Raw genomic sequence first — 17,275 nt, 5'->3', positions numbered from 1 at the left:
AGTGACTGTTAATACGTATAACTCGATTATTTGAATCCGTCTTTCCACCCGCACTGACTTTCCCAACAGCAGCGGGCAGAGCCCGGCCCCGCACACACCAGGAGTGGCGCCACCAGACCAGAGACGTCATTTTAGGAGCCCCCCCCCCCCCCCCCCCCCCCCCCCCCCCCCCCCCCCCGCGAGCCGGGACCCTGCAGGGGGAGATCCCCTCAGCGTGGGGTGGTGACCCGCGGGTCGGGGTCCAGTTAGAAGGGCAGTCCGTGGCGGCTCAGCAGCCACGCCCTCCGTCAGGGCCGTGGGCACCGCGCCCGGGGGCACGCTCGCCCAGCTCATCGCCCCCGCGCCGGGAGGGACATCTAAGGGAGGGCCGCCTTGTCGAAGGTTGGTGGACGCGACTGTGTGTGTTTAACTCTAGTGGAGACGAGGAAGCCACGAATGTCCAGAGTCCGTCGCGCTCGCCGGTTTGTGCTCCTGGGTGAGGGCTCTCCCCGCGGGTAGAGCGCGTGCTCACGGCCGAGCACCCACTCTCCTGGGTGGCTGTGACCGGTCCCTGGGGCCAGCCCGCTAGCCCGTGTGCCTAACAGCAGGGGTGGGGAGGGGGCCCACTGAGAAACAGCCCTTGGAAAGAGGGTTTCAATTTTTCATTGGCAAAGCGAATCAAGCTTCCTAATAAGCTACAACGGCTGGCAAGCGCAGCTCCTACTAGCCCGCGAGCCCTTGCCCTCTGCTTCCTGGTGCGACCTTGCCTCTGCCACAGGAACAGCTTGGCTGCCTTCTCCGTTTCACTCGTGTTCAAAGAACTCGTGGCAGGCGGTGGTAACCATGGCAACGAAGGCCATAAATTCCTGGAAATCACATTCGCCGTCTCCATCACTGTCCAGAGTTTCCATGACTTTGTCCACAACCTCCTGCTCTTTGATTTCCTAGGAGATAGAAGAGAAATGCCCATCTTGTTTTTAAGTGAAATTTAGAGCCATCCAGCCATGATTCATCGTTGACTCGCCTTAATAATTTGTATCAGAAGCAACGTAAGATGTAAGAATGAAAATACCAGACGGGTTTTTCCTGTGACCAGGGGACTCTTGTTTGGGCAGAAGTCTCTGGAGATCCAGGCCTTCTCTTCCGCCTCAATGTAGGTCTGACGGGCCCGGGCTCCTTGAAGAGACTAAGTGGAGCAATAGGTTCCGAAAACCCGTGGCGAGCGCTCCGCCGCACGTAGAGCCGGCGCGGAAGGAGGAGTGCGTCCTAAGCCCGAGCGTGTTGTAAGCAAACGGCTTGGGAGAAAAAATTGCTTTTGGCTCCCCCAAGGTTTTCACTGTTTCTTCATGTGGAAGTCCTTATAGTGAAGGCTTCCAGTGAGATTTCATGTTTTGAAAGGGTGGTTTTTTTTCCTGCAACGACTCTAGCACGTGTCCGGAATTTGTTAACTGCCTGCGTTCTTTTGCCCCTTGAGTTGCTTTCTGGCATCAGGGGCCTTCCCAATGGCTCTGCTGCCCAACCCTGAAACCCAGCCGGTGGTGTCACAAGTCCCAGAGGAGCCAACACAGTGCAGGGCTACACGCGTGGTGGGAAGAGCGTGGCACCAAGAATGAAGAGCGAAAATGCGGCCGGTGCGGAATCCGGTGCGGAATGGCCGGTCCCCAGGGCAGGAGAGCCTGGCCTGAGGCCGTGAGAGTAAGGAGCAGTGGCTGGCTCGGGGGAAGTGAGAAGGGCTGGCTCCAGTGGGGCTGGGCCTGGAGACATCTGCCCCCCGCGGGGACCAGTGCACTCTTTCAATCACTTTACAGATTTGCCTCCAACCTGGAATTACCCTGACAAAACTAGGCCAACAGATCTTCATGACATCTTGATATGCTTGCCATGGGTCATTGATCTTTTGTAAATCGTGGTTCCCGCATGCTAAGTTTCTCGTGTTTTTCAATCAATAATTAATAATTATTGATAAGTACTGTCACTGTCCATTCAGTACGTGACAACACTATCTCATTTCATCCTTAGAACGATCCTTATTACAGAAGAAACTGGGACTTTTGATTGTTAAGAGGTGCAATTGGTGGGATAACAATGTGCAGGTGGGCAGCTGCCACTTGAACTTGAATGCTTGAGAACACCAGTCCTGGAAGCAGCGGCCCCAGAGATGCCCCCTACCCCTAAGCACACAGGCGCCTCCTCTGATCCAGCAGTGCCGTTCAGTGATGGAGAGTCGGGTTGGGGTGCGGATAGGAGAACCCGCCAGCCTTGCTGTGGGACCCTGGGGCTCTTCATGCGCTGAGAGGCTCTGCTGGCTCCGGAGGGGGCGCTCCCTGTCACTGTGGGGCCCAGCTGGGCCCTGGTGTTCTGGCATCTTCCCCGGAATTAGCTCTAGGTCAGACCTTAGTGCCCTGGTTCATTGGCCATTTCCTGTGTGCGTGATTGGACCGTCAGGTGCTGGGTGGATTGCCGTTCACTGCCTCGAGAGCACGAGACTGGTATGCAGTGGAGACAATGGGTGGCTGGCCCGAGGGCAGTGGAGATTGTGGGCAGGGAAGTGAGTCCAGGATAAGTATCAGGACTGCTTCCACCACCGGTTTCTCAGGACCCCTTTCGAAGCTTCCTAAATTAGAGTCTCTTACCCATGGGTCCCCCCGAAAAGCCCTACAGCCTCCAAAGGGCACAGGGCCCTTCTCACGCCCTCAGTCAAGTAGGCTGTGGCCGTTCATTGATGTGCCAGGCTAGGTGCCCCAGACACGGAGGCCAGCCCTTGGGCTTGTGTGTCTCCCAGTGGCGAACATAGTATTTACTCAGTCAATATTTGCTGAGTGAATGGCGTCTTTTACCCTGGTGGATGCTAAACATCCAGCTAAAGCAAAAACACTACTTTCCCCAAATCAAGAGCCCATCTTTCTTGATGTTAATTGTGGCCTGTTATCAGTCATGAGTATATTTTTCAGCCCATTCTATCATTTTTGCTGTAAATACTTAGCTTTTTCAGAGGAGAGTCAGCATTATTTGGAACCCGTGCTTTTGCCTTTGAGAAAGCAGTTTTTCCTGGCTGTTCCTGCTGCACACAAAACATGAACATGAAAACAGCGGGGTCATGGAAGCTAGCCTCTAGTGAGGGTTCCTTTGCACAAACATGTTTTCAGAAGCAGCCTAGGAGTCCTGAAATGTCACTGGAATCACCTTCAGGGAAGCTAAGAAGAAGGAATGTACAGGTGGTTTTCCAAGTGGAAAAGAAAAGGGATAAACTGTCGATTTTAAAAAAGCAAGACTCACCTCTAAAAAGTGGGAGAGCTCATTGTTGATGAGCTCCTTGAGTTCGGATTTCTTCAGCTTGTGCTTGTCGCCCTCCCTTCCAGAATACTGATGGAAAACGTCAATGAGGGCCACCATGGCCTTCTCCAGCTCAGACATCCTAGGGGGCCAGAAAGGGAAGATTCCTTCTCATGCTTTGGCCTCACTTGCACACAGAGCAGTTCATGTGTTCACTCTGCAGACTGCACCCGGAGGAGGGGCTGGACGGGCCAGGGCTCATCTCCCTGCAGGCTGAGGGCAGTTGACCCCGTTGTCCCTCTGCCTCTTAGACCCCTCCGTGCCCTCCCCTCCCCTCCCTTCTCTGTCCCCATGGCCGCATTTAGAAGTCCCCATGCCCTCTGGCTTCTGGTTGGGTCTGGCTGATGGGAAACTTCAGCAAAAAGACTGAAGCACAGGAGTGAGGGAGTCTGGGGGCGATTCCTGCTTCCTCTCCAGTGGGCCACCCTCTGCGCTTGCAGGGCCCCAAGATGAAGCGACATAGTACAGGGCAACAGGGCACTGACGGCAAACTGTTAGCAGTATCTAGAAGGGAGTAAGGTGGCCAGGAGCAAAATGGGGCTACAAAAATCAATAATATTCTGGGATCCTACCAATAAACAATTAGAAAACAGTAGAAATACCCTATTCATAGATTCATAAAGCAACATACACGTATTACTTGGGAATAAGTTTAGCAAGAAAAGTGCAGTTTCTTCCAAAAGATTCTAAAGATCGTAAAATGCAGGAACTCACTCTCCTTTGTAATAGTGTATAAATTTAACTCATTTTAAATAAAAGTCTTTAAGGGACTTTTTTTAATGGCTGAGGAACATGACCAAAAACAGCTGCAAAACTGAACTGGAAAGACAAATATGGCAGTATTGCCACAAATATTTTTGAAAAAGAAGATCAATGAGAGACCCACGATGACCTGCCAGAAACAAAAGCGTACTCTGCGGCCACAGAGGTTAGGCCGGTTCTGAGGCAGTGACGCAGGACTGCGGCCGGAGGCTGAGCCACCGCCGGGCACTTGCTTTCTCAGAGACGCTGCCTCAAGGGCAAAGTCGCCTTCTCACTAGCCTGCCCGCCAGTGCCCGGAGCTGCTGTTTCTCTGCAGGAATCAGAAACTTCCTACTTCCCTCACCACATGTACCTCAGGCCGTGGTCTGAAAACAGGAAATATCTGTTTAATCCTGGGAATTAGGTACATTTTACAAAGGATGATTTGTCGATTGTTTCAAAAACTGAGACACTCAGCCGGAGAAATTTACCAACCTACGGCCTTAAGTTCCAACCAGTACAGAATCTTTGCACTGTGACAGTTCAAAAATAGATCTGAGAACTACATCTAATTGTGGAAAAATCATTCCCGTGTTGGACATGTCACTTATATCTAAAAAAATAAACTGGAAGAAATATTTAAAGTTTCATTCATTTCTGATTTCGCAAAGAGAAAGGATTGGGGATTTTTGTCTTGACCTCATCTTTGCTCAAGTCACCCTATTAATAATCAGTATCCTTTGTTTTGCTCTACAGTCCCTAAAAATCAGAGCTGTCACACACAGAGCAATTCAGATGGATTAAAAACTTTAACATTTCATTCTTTCTTATTGATTTTCTTGTTTGGAAACAAAACAAGAAACCCAAGAAACTTTTGCATCATTCTGATGCTTCACAAAGTCTGTGATACTTCAGGGAAGGAGAGGCTAAATTATTTTTTCTTGAAGTATGTCTAGTGGGATTTTTTTAAACTTGATTTATTTATTTTGAGAGAGAATGCAGCCAAGGGAGGGGCAGAGAAAGAAGTCCAAGCAGGCTCTGCACTGTCATCTTGGAGCCCAGTGTGGGGCTCAAACTCATGCACCATTAGATGGCGACCTGAGCTGAAGTTGGACAGTCAGCCCACTGAGCCCCTCAGGCCCCCGAGTGCGATTTTTTTTTTGAAGGAGCGGCATAGAACATATATTCTATATCTTTGAAAACTCCATATAATGTGATTTTCTTCATAAGCACACTGAAATTGATTAATTTTTTCCTTTTAAATTCTTCCCTTTGCTAAGAAACACTGGATGGTTTAAAGTTTATCTTGTAAGAGAAATGGAGATCAAATAGCCATATTTCCTTTCCACTTAGTTCTGTGAGTGATAGTCTTGCATTAATTTGCCTCTTATTCCTGCATTCATCTTTTTCTGTGGAAAGCAAGAGGGCTTCTGGGCTTTAACTCCTTCTGGAAGGACCTATCACACAGGATGTGGTAAGGGGCTCCACCCCCCCCCCCACGCAGACACCCTCCCACCCTCGCTAGGGAAGCGGCCCTGCCTCCCTGAGAAGTCCTAAGGCAGAAGAAAGTTAAACCCCCCAAAACTCTAGTTTCTTTGACCTAGATTGTAATTTACTTGTAAAGACCTCCCAATAGTCATATAATTTCTGGATGTGTCCAGGGCGACCCTGACATTTCTTGCTGATGGAAAACTGAGCAGCAGTTGCATGGCCAGGGCCAGGACCCAAGCCACAGAAAGAGAAAACATTTGTTACTGAGGCAGGCCCGTCATGCTCAGCTGGGGAAAAGCAGAAACCTGCTCTCCAAAGAGTTAGGGAAGAAGCAACGTCTGTTAGTACCTCTGCGAAAATGTCAGCAGCCTCCACGGAGCCTCTGGCCCTGAGGCTTCTCTGCTTTGGGGTGTCAAACTCGGGCAGAGCGAACCTCTAGCTGCCTGGAGTTGATGCATTCATGTCCACAAAGCAGTAATAGGGAAGGGAAGGAAAAATAAGGTGAAAACAGAGAAGGAGGCAAACCGTAAGAGAATACAGAGAGCAAACTGAGGGTTGGTGGGGGTGGCAGTGGGTTAAGTGGGTGATGGGCATTAAGGAGGGCACTTGTAGGGATGAGCACTGGGTGTCCTACGTCAGAGATAAATCACCGGGTTCTGCTCCTGAAACCAGGACCACACTGGATGGTAACTCACTTGAATTTAAATTTAAAAAGAAAAAAAGCTCCCGACTATGAAATGCAGCCAGTTATTCTAAGAGGGATTCCAGGTGTCCCACCCCCGTTCCCTGCCCCCCAAGAGAGCAGGTTCTCCCCGAGTGTCCTCACGTCAGTGGCTCCTGGTGGCCGCTCCTGTCCTCTCCTGGCTGTGGCGTCCAGAGTGGCAGGAGCGGTTGGGGGCACCTCTTATTCCTTCCCGGCAGTGGGGCGCGGCACTGCAGGCCCTGGCGGCCAATGGGGGCCGTTGGTGGGGGTGGGGGCAGCTGGCGGCCAGGCCTGCACACAGGGCCGCTTTGACGGGCGGCCACCCGGGGACTTGCTGGGGAGCCAGGACTGCACTTGGGCCAAGGAAGAAAAAGGCCCGTGGGGCAGGAAGTAGGGAGTCAGCTTTTTGTGCTGTTTTTTAATTTATACATGAATATTAATGTTCCTCTAACGGCAAGGTTGGGGGTGGGGAGAGGAGCAAGACCCAGTAATTGATTCAAACAAAGCAAATGTGCAGCCAAGCTGGTGGCGGTTCCAAGGACAGGCTGAACACAAGGACGAAGGGCGTGTGGGCCGCATTCCAGAGGAGAGGCCCCTGCGCCGTCTGCTGCCTCCCAGCCTCCCCCCTGCCCGCCTCCCCGCCCCGAGGGCTGCCCACCCGTGGACCACAGGGCCCCTGAGCTGAGCAGGGCTGTCTCCAGAAAAGCCCTGCTTCTGGGGAGACGGAAACACAATGACAAAGCAGATACCTGATGCTTCGAGGGGCAATTCTCTTTTATTGTGATGGAGGTTGCCCGCCAGATGCACCCCGAGGCCTCCTCCCTCGGCCCGGGGCGACAGCACAGACTGTCAGCCTCTGTTTTACAGAGAGGCGCCTCTGGTGCGCCACGGCAGCCACAGCAAAGCCCAGTCCAGACCCCCCACCATCTTCAGCCGTACCCTTCCTGAGCTGTTTCCAAGTGACAACGCAAAAGGCCTTCCTTTAGCCAAATTATATGGAAAGCAGTGGCCTCAGACTCCTCAAAGGATGTCCGAACCAGAATCAGGGCCCCTCTGCTGACTCGGGCTCACAATGGCCATGTTCGAAGGATCAGGACTCAAGATGTCCGTGGACACAGCTGTTGTTTTACCAGGAAATTCTTGACTATTCAACACCCAGAGGTCTGGCCTGGAAACAGCCCTGGGCTGTGAGCCTTGGGGCTTGAGCTGTCCCATTCTAGACCCCCCGCCTGTGCCCACACCTCCATGAGGTAGGATCTGAGTGGTGTGGTTGGTCCTATGTCCTCAGCTGCCCCACGGGCTGATGCCTAGCGAAGGGTCACATGTGTGTGCTCTCTGTAAAGCAGGGACTTACCTGAGTCCAAGGAAGGAGCGACTGGCCCCTGGGTGGTGGGTGCCAGGCACTAAGGATGGGTTCACCCTGTGTTCACCATTCAGTGTACACAGAACAGCTTCAGCCCATTGCTGTAGAGAAAAAAGGAATTTAGAATCTATTCATCCAACGACTTGATGCCTGAGCATAAGGCCTGCCCTCTGGGTACACACAGCCTCCTGGGACAGCCAAGTGGGTCACATGCCCACTGTGTTTCAGGCTCTGTGGGAGCAGAGATGGGGGAGAGAGATGCCAGGGCTCATAGGCTGGGAAACGATCCATCATCTGGATGAGAGGGGCTTTCAAGTGCAGTGGGGGCCCCAGGGGGCATCCTCTGCCCACCAGCAGGAGCTCAGCGGTGCAGGACTTCACAAGAACACGGGAGGTGGCCTGTGACCTCACCAGTTGTCAGCACCACCTCTTGACAGAGCCTCTTTGAGCAGATTAAAACCATCCTGGGAGAGGGATGCTCATGGCCCCTGTCCCCAAGGTTGTCTGGGGCCCACAGTCCCTTCTTGGCCTTCACACTTCCAGGTGACCCTGGCCCCCTCTCTCGATCTCAGCTTGGGGTCTCAAGTCATCAGACTGAACGCCTGGTCTAGTCACATGTTACCTGCACATCCAGTCCCTCCCCTTAGCTGCATTCCACAGGAGAGTTCTGCCCTAAAGCACTGAAACTATGTTCTTCAGTAGAACATGTAGGAAGCTCTTCGTTGCCTACAAAGGACCACGTGAGATGGTGCCTTTGGAGCAAGCTCCCCGAATTTCAGTGGGGTGATGGGATTTCACAATGGCAGAGGGACGTACCAGTAGACAGAGGACCTTGGTCCGTGGAGATCCTGGGCAGTGGTTGTCTACAGTGTCCCGAGGAATGCGATAGATGGACAGCCTCCTCAAGCAGTCCTTATCCCACATGACAGGAAAAGTCCAGGTCTGGTAACCAAAATCTGACTTGAATCTCCACTGTGGAGAACCACAGCGTCTCGCCCAAGTTTCCATACTTAAGTTGGGTTGGACCCCGAGTCTCTTGTTTGAAGGTGAGGCCAGCTTCCCTTGAGACAGATCCCTGTACATATCAGGAATCCTCGTTCATACCTTCCCCAAGGGACCAACAACTTGTTAATGTGACCACATAGTGGGTGGAAACATTTAGATCTGAAAGGAAACAGCTCTCTTCACGGATTATTAGATATGGGCTCTGAGTTGATCCTGATTCCTGTGGGGCAACAAAATGGCACCATGGCCACTAGTCCAAGTAGGAACTTGTGGTGGTCAGTGACAGAGGCTTAACTAGCCCAGCTCACAGTGGGCCCAGGTGGTGCCAGAGGTTCCCCCTGAAGGTATAATCAAAAGAGAAGCAGTTGGCCAGTGGCAGAACCCCCTCACTGGCTCTTTTACATACCAGCTGAGGACCATTATGATGGGCAAAGCTAGGGGAGCATTCCCAGAACTTCTCCTTCTTATCATGACAGTAAACTGAGAAATACCGCACCCCTGGGAGAACTTCAGAGATGATAGAGATGATCGCCCTCCTCGTTGGAGGCGTGGCCTATGCAGACGGCATGTGTTTTGTGGAAAATGGGGACTATCGCAAATCCCATCAGCTGGTGACCTCAGTTCTGTGCCAGCCGCGGCATCTCTCCTGGAGATCATCACAGGCCCTGGCAACTGGGCATCAGCTACTATCTGACTGGTGCCTTTTCTCAAAACCAATTGTTTAGACCCACCAGAAATAGTTTGCTTTTACCTGGCAGGGGCGAGAGCAGACCCTCACAGCGTTGCTCTCCTGCCAGAATGTTGTCTGCGGAGACCTAGACCGTCCTGGTGGCTCACAGGGCAGCATGCTGGTCCACTCTGCTGATGACAGTGCGTTGACTGGGTCTGACACCTTCATGAGATGTCTGCACACCGGACAGTGGGAGAGAAGTCCCCCAGAAGTTCAGGGGCCACCATCTAAGTGAAGTTCCAGGCGTGGTGTCACTGTTCTGGAGCATGGAGTACCCCCTGGCACCAGCTGCCAGGAAAAGAAGCGCAGCATTTGGTTGAGATTTGCGGGCTTTAGATATGACATACCCACGTCTGTGTGTGCTGCTGCCATCCCTGAGGCTGGGCTTTCCGGTGGAGATCAGAGCAAGTTTAGGCTGCAGGCCACGCTGCCTTACCATTGGTTCATAGGATCCTGCAGATCTGATGATATCCGAAGGGTCTCTGGCACATTTGGTTGCAGTATGGACCGTCTGACAAGCACGGATAGGAGGACCCCGGCTCAGGTCTCTAGGATTTTGAAGCAAGTCTGTGTTTGTGCAGCTTGTCTTTGGCAGCTAACTATTCTCATTTTGAGAACAACTTCTCAGGGTGTCTGGGTCGTTCCGTCACTTAGGCATCTGACTTCAGCTTGGATAACGATCTCACAGTTTGTGGGTTCAAGCCCCACATCAGGCTCTGTGCTGAAAGCTCAGAGCCTGGAGCTTGCTTCAGATTCTGTGTCTCCCTCTCTCTGCCCCTCCCTGCTTGCAGTCTGATTCTCTCTCAAAAATAAATAAACATTAAACAAAAAAAAAGAGAGGACAGCTTCTGGTTTGCTCTTGGACCTCAGTGGAGACCGAACACTTGACCCTGGGATATCAGGAAACCCTGCAGCTCAAGTGTTGTCTGATCCACCTGGCAGTGAGCGGGTGTGTGTAACAGCAGCATGTTATTGAATGGAAATGTCTGGGTGCCTCTGACTCCTTGGACACCAACTCCTGTTGCATTGCCTCCCTTTATTCCATCCATGTCTGTGACCCCTCGGGTCAGTCTTTCTGTCTTTCTGTCTTTCTGTCTGTCTGTCTTTCTTTCTTTCTTTCTTTCTTTCTTTCTTTCTTTCTTTCTTTCTTTCTTTCTTCTTTCTTTCTTTCAAGTTTATTTATTTATTTTGAGAGAGTGAGAGACAGAGTGAGAGTGGGAGGGGCAGAGAGCCAGGGAGAATCCCAAGCAGGCTGTGCACTGTCAGTGCAGAGCCCGATGCAGGGCTTGGACGCTTAACCAGCTGAGCACCCCCTGGCACCCCTCCTGGGGAATTTCTTACAAGCCGTTGACTGTGGAAGAAGACACTTGAGCCGGCTCACAAGTGTGCATGCTATGCTGGCACCACCTGAAGTGGACAGATACGGTGCAGTGCCCCGCTCAAGGGTCCCCCTGAAGGACAGCAGTGAAGGAAATCCTCCCGTGGGCAGAACTTGAGCAGTGCATGCGCTTGTCCACTATGTCTGGAGAGACCGGTGTCCAGAGTGTGGATCTGTATTCATTCAGGGGCAGTTGCTAATGATATCATTGGTCAGCAACTTGGAAGGCATAGGATTGGAAAATTGGTGACAGGAAGGCCCTGGGAGAAGCATGTGGATGGACCTTTGTCAAGGAGCAGTCTGTGGATACATCTGTGTTGAGTGAATGCCTGCCAGCATGCGTGCACTGCAGAAGGGGCTCCTGATAATCAGAAGAAAAATGATCCGTCTTGTGCACATCAGCCTGCTCTTGCCGTAGCCACTCCAGGGCTTGCTCAGGGTGCCCATGAACAGAGTGGCCATGTGGGGGGGATGGAGGCATGTGCGTGCTCAACAACGCGGACTCCCCCTCAACAACGCTGCCCCAGCTCCTGCTGCCCCGGAGTGTCTGATCTGCCAAAAGGGAGCCCTGCGGTGACCAGCCGGATGCCTGGTGGCTGCTTACATTAGGCCTCTTCCATCACAGAAGGGGCAGAGACCTGTCCTCGCTGGAATAGATGTATATCTGGGTATAGGTTTGACTTTCCTCTACTGTATTGTTTCTGCCAGCACCGAAACCCACGACCTCACGAAAGCCTCATCCACTGTAATGGCGTTCTGGACAGCATTGTATGTTATCAAGGAACTCACTCCACAGCAAGGAAAATGCACCGGTGGGCTCAGGCCCATAAGACTCAGCCTTGCCCCATGTCCACTAACTCAGAAGTGGCTGACACAGTTGAAAGGCAGGACAGCTTCCTGAAGAGTCAGTTAAGGGCGGTAACGTCCTGAAAGGATGGGGTTCTATCTTATCGGATGCCATATACGCTTCGAATCAGGGTCCGTTATGTGCTGCTGTGTCCCCATCGCCAGCATGTGTGGGTCTGGGAACCAAGTGTTGGAAGTACAAGGGTCCCGCTCATTAGTATACCTCATGAGCTACTTGCAGAATTTTTGTTTCTTGTCCTGGCAACTCTGAGACGGTTTGGAGGTCTATCTCTGGTGGTCCAGCTGAATGAGAAGCTGAGACTGCCACATGGCCACTGTGGGCTCCTTGTGCCTCTAAACCATCAGACAAAAAGGGAAAGGGTTAATCCACCAGTTTGACCCCAATCCCCGAGGTTACCTGCACAGCAGAGACACGGGAGGCCTGGGGGGCACTGGACACTTGCTGGGGCGCCTCTCAGTACTTCCCTGACCAGCAGCAGAGATTAGTGGAAAACTACAGCAACCAAAAAATAACAATAAAGCAGGACTGTTGAGGACTCGGGCCTATCGGGAATGAAGGTTTGGGTGATTCTACCAAAATACGGAATCCAGAGCAGGTTCCTGCTGAGGGCCATGGAGATGTGGAATGGGTAGTTGAAGAAGGAAGCCATGAGTGTCAGTGGTGACCTCGTGACCAGTCACATAAATGTGGCCTGGAGAAGCTCACACAGTGTTTGCTCACTATCCACACGTGTTCATTTTCCAACCGTGTTCTAACCATTTTCTTCTTTCTCGTTCCCACTTCTTTTTTTTTTTTTTTTTCACAAACAAGCTGTTGGAAGGTAGCATTTCATTACTCTTTAGGTAACTGAATTTTCAGTGGAAGCCTCACTCAATTTGGGGGGTAATTAATAAAGCCAGGGATGGGTACACTGATGCCTGGGACCGCGCATCTTCTCATTTGGAGAAGAACCACTTCACCGGTAACAGAAACGTTTGTGTCTTTTACGGTAGAAACAGAGAACCACTCGGTTGTTGCCGGGGGTCCCAGTGCATGTAGAATGCTGCTGAGTCGCCAAATGGCCGGACTTGCCCGTGATCATTCGCCGCCGTCGGCTCTGACTGCTTCGGTATTTGTGCGCTGCTCATGGCCCACCTCTGTGCACGGGGCTGAGCTTTAGCAGGGGCTTCTCCCCCTGCTCCTGGGGAGGCAGGTCTTGCTCTGTCTCACCCCTGCTTCAGCATCCTTTACAGCATCTGATGGCGCCCCAGCCCCGTGGCCAGAGAGGACAGCCCTCGTGACTCGGCAGCCTGGCTGGACCCGGTGGCTGCTTTGCCCTCGGTCTCTGACATGGACACTGCAGAACTTGCGCTCACAGCTCACAGCCTTCTGTGAGGCCCCCTGCCCTCCTCAGCCTGCCTGTGCCCTGGAGGTCTCCCCTCCTTCTTGGTACTATCACTGCCCAGCTCAGGCTTGCTCCCACAACGGCACCCCAGCGTCCTCTGTGCACCTGCCCCGCAGCCTGCGTTCACTTGTCCTCCGCAAGGGTGTGTCAAGGACCGCAAAGGGGCTGTGATTTTACCCTGCTGGTGAGCTCCGGATACAGCACGTCACTGTTTCAGAGACCAAAGTTCTGGGTGGGAGATGCTCACGGGAGCATCAGCAGCCACAGCTTTACGTCCGTGTTGGTTCCGTGCTCCCGAGTCCACAGTGCAGTGCAGAGAGACCTAGATGAGGGTGCGCTCAGGCAGGGGTGGTGTTCCGAGGGGGCGCCCTGAGCCTGAGTGACTCACTGTCCTCATCTGGAGTGGTAAGGAGACCACCCTGCCTCATCCCTCCCCAGGGCGCCCCCTGCAGTGCTGACCCGTGGCCGCGGTGGAGAGGGGCCTGTGCCGGCAGTAGTGCCCGGGGCCGTGCGGCTGTGGACCAGCTCCCGCCTGGGCAGCCAGCAAACCTGCTTGACAGCACGAGCCCTGCCTTGGGCAAGGGTCCTTCTAAGTCGGCCTTCCCTTGGACGCTCTCCCTCCTCCCTGGGGAGCCCTTGAGATTTCTCGTGTACTTGTTGTTGTACTTCCATAATGCTTCACATCCACTTAGACCCAGATCGATGCACTAGGTAACAATAAAAATTAAAAGGCTTATTAATTTTTTACTATTTTGTTAAGCTAAGGTGATTCAAAGTAAAAAAACTTAAAGATAGTATATGGAGTCAGCTTAACAGAAGGGACAAAACGGAGGGAAACGACAGCGCAGCGCCTGAGGTCAGTAGCTATTTTTTTAATATATAAAATCTTCTACCCGAAGCACTGTGATCTGTATTTTGTGGCTAGAACACGTCTGACTTGGCATGTGTGGTTTTTTTCCCTTCACCAACCAGTTCTCTGACAATGGCTACATGTCTTACAGTTCAGTTCAGTTCGGTTCTGACACCATCTACCTGGAGTTGACACAGACCCCACAGGTCAGGGGCTCAGTCCCACAAGACTGCCCAGGCCACACATACTTCAGACTGACTGCCTATAAACCGGGGGCTCCCACGACCCCCTCCTCAGGTTCAGTAATTTGCTAGAACAACTCGGAGAACTCAGGAAAACAGTTTTCTTGCTCTATAGAGTGTATAGAGTAAGTATAGTGTATAGTGTAGAGGATACAGCTCAGGAGCAGACACATGGAAGAGACACACAGGGCGAGGTGTGCCGTGGGAGGGCCCAGAGCTCCCTGCCCTCCGGGTGCGTACCTCTCCCCACACCTCCACCTGTTCACCAACCTGGAAGTTCTCTGAACCCCATCCTTTTGGGTTTGGTTGGAGGTTCCGTTTTGTAGGCATGATTCATGAACTCATTGGCTATTGGTGGTTAAGTCCATCTCCAGCCCCCCTCCCCTTCCTGAGGCTGGGAGAGGGGCTAAAAGTTCCCCTGCTAACCCTTTGGGCTGTTTCTTCAGAGCCCAGCCCCTACCCTCAGTCACCCGCCTGACTAGCATAATCTCAGGTGTGGCTGAAGAGAGCTTGTATGAACATCAGAAGATGCCCCCCAACCCCATCACTTAGGGAATTCCAAGGTTTCAGAACTGGGGGGCACAAAGACCAAACATAAATTCCTTATTATATCACAATATTACATGAAGTAGTAAGACATTGTAAATATAAATAGCCCACTATAAAAGGAATATGCATTATTGCCCCAATAATAAAAAAGCTTACGGAGACAGTGTACCAACAAAGGATTGCTTATTGGATAGCCTCATGATGGGCATTTTCCAGGGGCTGAAAGGGCCTGCTGGTGTGACACTTGGAAGACAGGTGCCCACTGTGAATAACAGAATCGACTCGTCTCCTTTGCCAACTTTATAGCCAACAGCCTCCACTTGGTTCGCGGTCATGCCACAGTTGATAAATGCCCAACACTTCAGTCTGAGAAACTTTGGGGATAATTGGAAGGGGGCCCATTCCTAGTGTATCCACAGCACTTCTTGATGCCAAAGGCACCCCATATGACCTAATGGTGAGGGACCCCTGGCTGAAGGTTCCCAGAATGGGGGCTCTGTCAGTGGTCATGGAAAGGGGGGTCTGCCTCCCAGGAAGAGGGAAGTGGATGGCGTGGATAGAGATGCTGGTAGGTCAGCAGCCACGTCTTCTGGCGCACAGAACTGCCAGAGTCTTCTCCCACCACTTAGATGCTCCATCTCCCTTCAGCCACCCTTCACCCACTCAGCAAACCCTAATTAATTCAGAAGCTAGACCCAAGCCTAGCTGAGTCTGCGTGGGGAGCAGGAAGAGGCATTCTGGTTCGAGTTTTCAAGGAGGAAGGGCCTCGGACAGCGACATTGTTCTCTGGTACAAAGGACAGTGCCATCCGCCACCAAGCTGCTCACGAGGTCCATTACAGTGACCCATGTCCGCAGGGAGAAAAGGACGCCTGTGTTCTAAAGGGACGTGGGAGAAGGGACAAAAGGCTTCTGTTGTCTTCAATGCAAGTGTCAAGGTGGTGAGAATGAGTTGTCTTTCCTAGTCTGAAGATGGCTGCTACCAGCCAGCAGGAGGCCGCGGGGCATGTAGGGACCTGGTCGTGGCAGTTGGTTTGAGTCCTGCCTCCGCAGAGAACCCTTGAGTGAGACCGAACCTTCCTCCGCCTCAGTGAAAGGGGACAAGACGTACCCCGGCGAGCATGGCTGGAGGGTAAATGAAGTTTTGTGCACGCGCACACACACGAATGCTTGTGTGCATGTATGTGCAGTGCCAAAGTGCCTACTGTGCCGAATTTATCACGAAAGTTACTATTCTTGTCTGTTGAAAGAGCCCGGTGAGCTCCTGATGCAGAGATTTCCTTCTGAGCCAACTGATTAGGGTCTAAAAATGCACAAGGAACTCATTGGCTAATTTTGAACACTTTGAATCCAGGAGGCCCCCAGTTTGGCAAATTGTGATGGAGTGTCTGTATTTCATGGGTATCGTATTTTATTATTTTTATACCACATCAAATTCCATGAATCCATTTGGTTCCTAACCAGCCATTCCAAAACTGGTGCTCCCTTCCAGAAGGGCAAGCCCAGCGTGAGCAGAGCTGGCAGCCACCCTGGTGCTGGGGTTGGCTCTGGATCCATGGCAACATTAGGACCCAGCTCAAAACAACAGGGCTTTTGTTTTTGTTTTTGTTTTTCAACTTTTTTTTTGAGAAGGAGCTGGAGGCTGGAACAGAGCGAGTGGGCCCCGTGCCCCTCCCGGTCCTCAGCCTGGCCTCCTGTGTATGAGGCTTGTTGCCCGGGAACCGAACCTAGTCTCCGTGAGGCAGGAGAAGGTGTTAGAACTGACCCAGGCGAATGCATCAACAGGAAACTGGACCGTTTTCCCCTCAGGTAGAACTGTGCTACAGGCTTTTATCTGATTATACTTTTTATAACTTTTAAGGACTCTTAGAAATTTGCCATAAACCCATGTCAGGTTTAAAGTTTGTAAAAAAAAAAAATCACTGTATTATCCTGTTTGTGTTTTGCTAATGGGAACAGTTTTTAACTTAACTCGTCTATAAGCATCACACAATTTTGTGGCTTTGTGTCCCTGTGGACCCAGAACGGCACGCGGTCCTCCACCGCATTAAGCCAACTGATCACCAACCAAAACCTCCTCAGCTGATAAAACGATCTAACTGATGAGGATTCATACACCTCGGCAGGACAGCGCGGCTGTGGGGTTGAGCCGTCTCCAACAAGAACGTCCCTGGAGGGCGTGGGGGGGAGGATGGATGGGCTTACTTAGAGATTTCAGTGAAGAATGTACCAAACAAAATGGGGAAGATAAAAGATACAGACATGTAAATCCAGAAGCCTAACTTCTGGTGCTTTTCTGTTGATGGAGAGAGAGCATTCCCAGCAGGCTCTGATGAGACAGGGCTCTGGGCCGAAAACAAGAGTCAGTGCTTAACCGACTGAGCCATTCAGGCGTCCCTCTTTGCTTTTTAAAAACAAACTTTAAGTTAAAGACGTTGTTAAAGAGTTAGCGCTATTTTCAAAATTTTCATATAACTGAACTATAGCCACAGATCTACTTACCATCTAATGGTTCAGATGAGTGCTAATATAAATAAAAACATAAAGAATACATGGATGAAATCATAGGAAAGATAAACTATTTTTGGAAATTAAAAACCTAAAATAATAAAATTGAGTAAGTTGATAGACTTCTTATAATGTTTGTATTAACATTAAAT

The 17,275-nt window shown here is 51.5% G+C and overlaps 1 protein-coding gene across 2 annotated transcripts; it reads right to left on the bottom strand.

The window, feature by feature from the left end:
- Positions 1-624: 624 nt before the first annotated feature.
- Positions 625-6,480, bottom strand: S100B (S100 calcium binding protein B). Of its 2 annotated transcripts, XM_029938804.1 has the most exons (4): positions 6,371-6,480; positions 5,893-5,987; positions 3,256-3,394; positions 625-923 (listed from the first exon to the last, which is right to left on the bottom strand). In XM_029938804.1, exons 3-4 carry the CDS (start codon positions 3,391-3,393, stop codon positions 783-785), a joined length of 279 nt encoding a protein of 92 aa, XP_029794664.1. In that variant the 5' UTR covers position 3,394; positions 5,893-5,987; positions 6,371-6,480; the 3' UTR covers positions 625-782. The 2 variants fall into 2 exon arrangements, with proteins under 2 accessions (XP_029794664.1, XP_029794665.1); XM_029938805.1 differs by lacking the exon at positions 5,893-5,987 and having other exon boundaries at positions 6,371-6,477.
- Positions 6,481-17,275: the final 10,795 nt, after the last annotated feature.

Source organism: Suricata suricatta, chromosome 5, assembly GCF_006229205.1.
Source record: "Suricata suricatta isolate VVHF042 chromosome 5, meerkat_22Aug2017_6uvM2_HiC, whole genome shotgun sequence".
In the NCBI taxonomy this organism is placed as follows: Eukaryota; Metazoa; Chordata; class Mammalia; order Carnivora; family Herpestidae; genus Suricata; species Suricata suricatta.
Note: the sequence above shows the minus strand (reverse complement) of the source record. Positions and strands in the feature narration are given on the sequence as shown.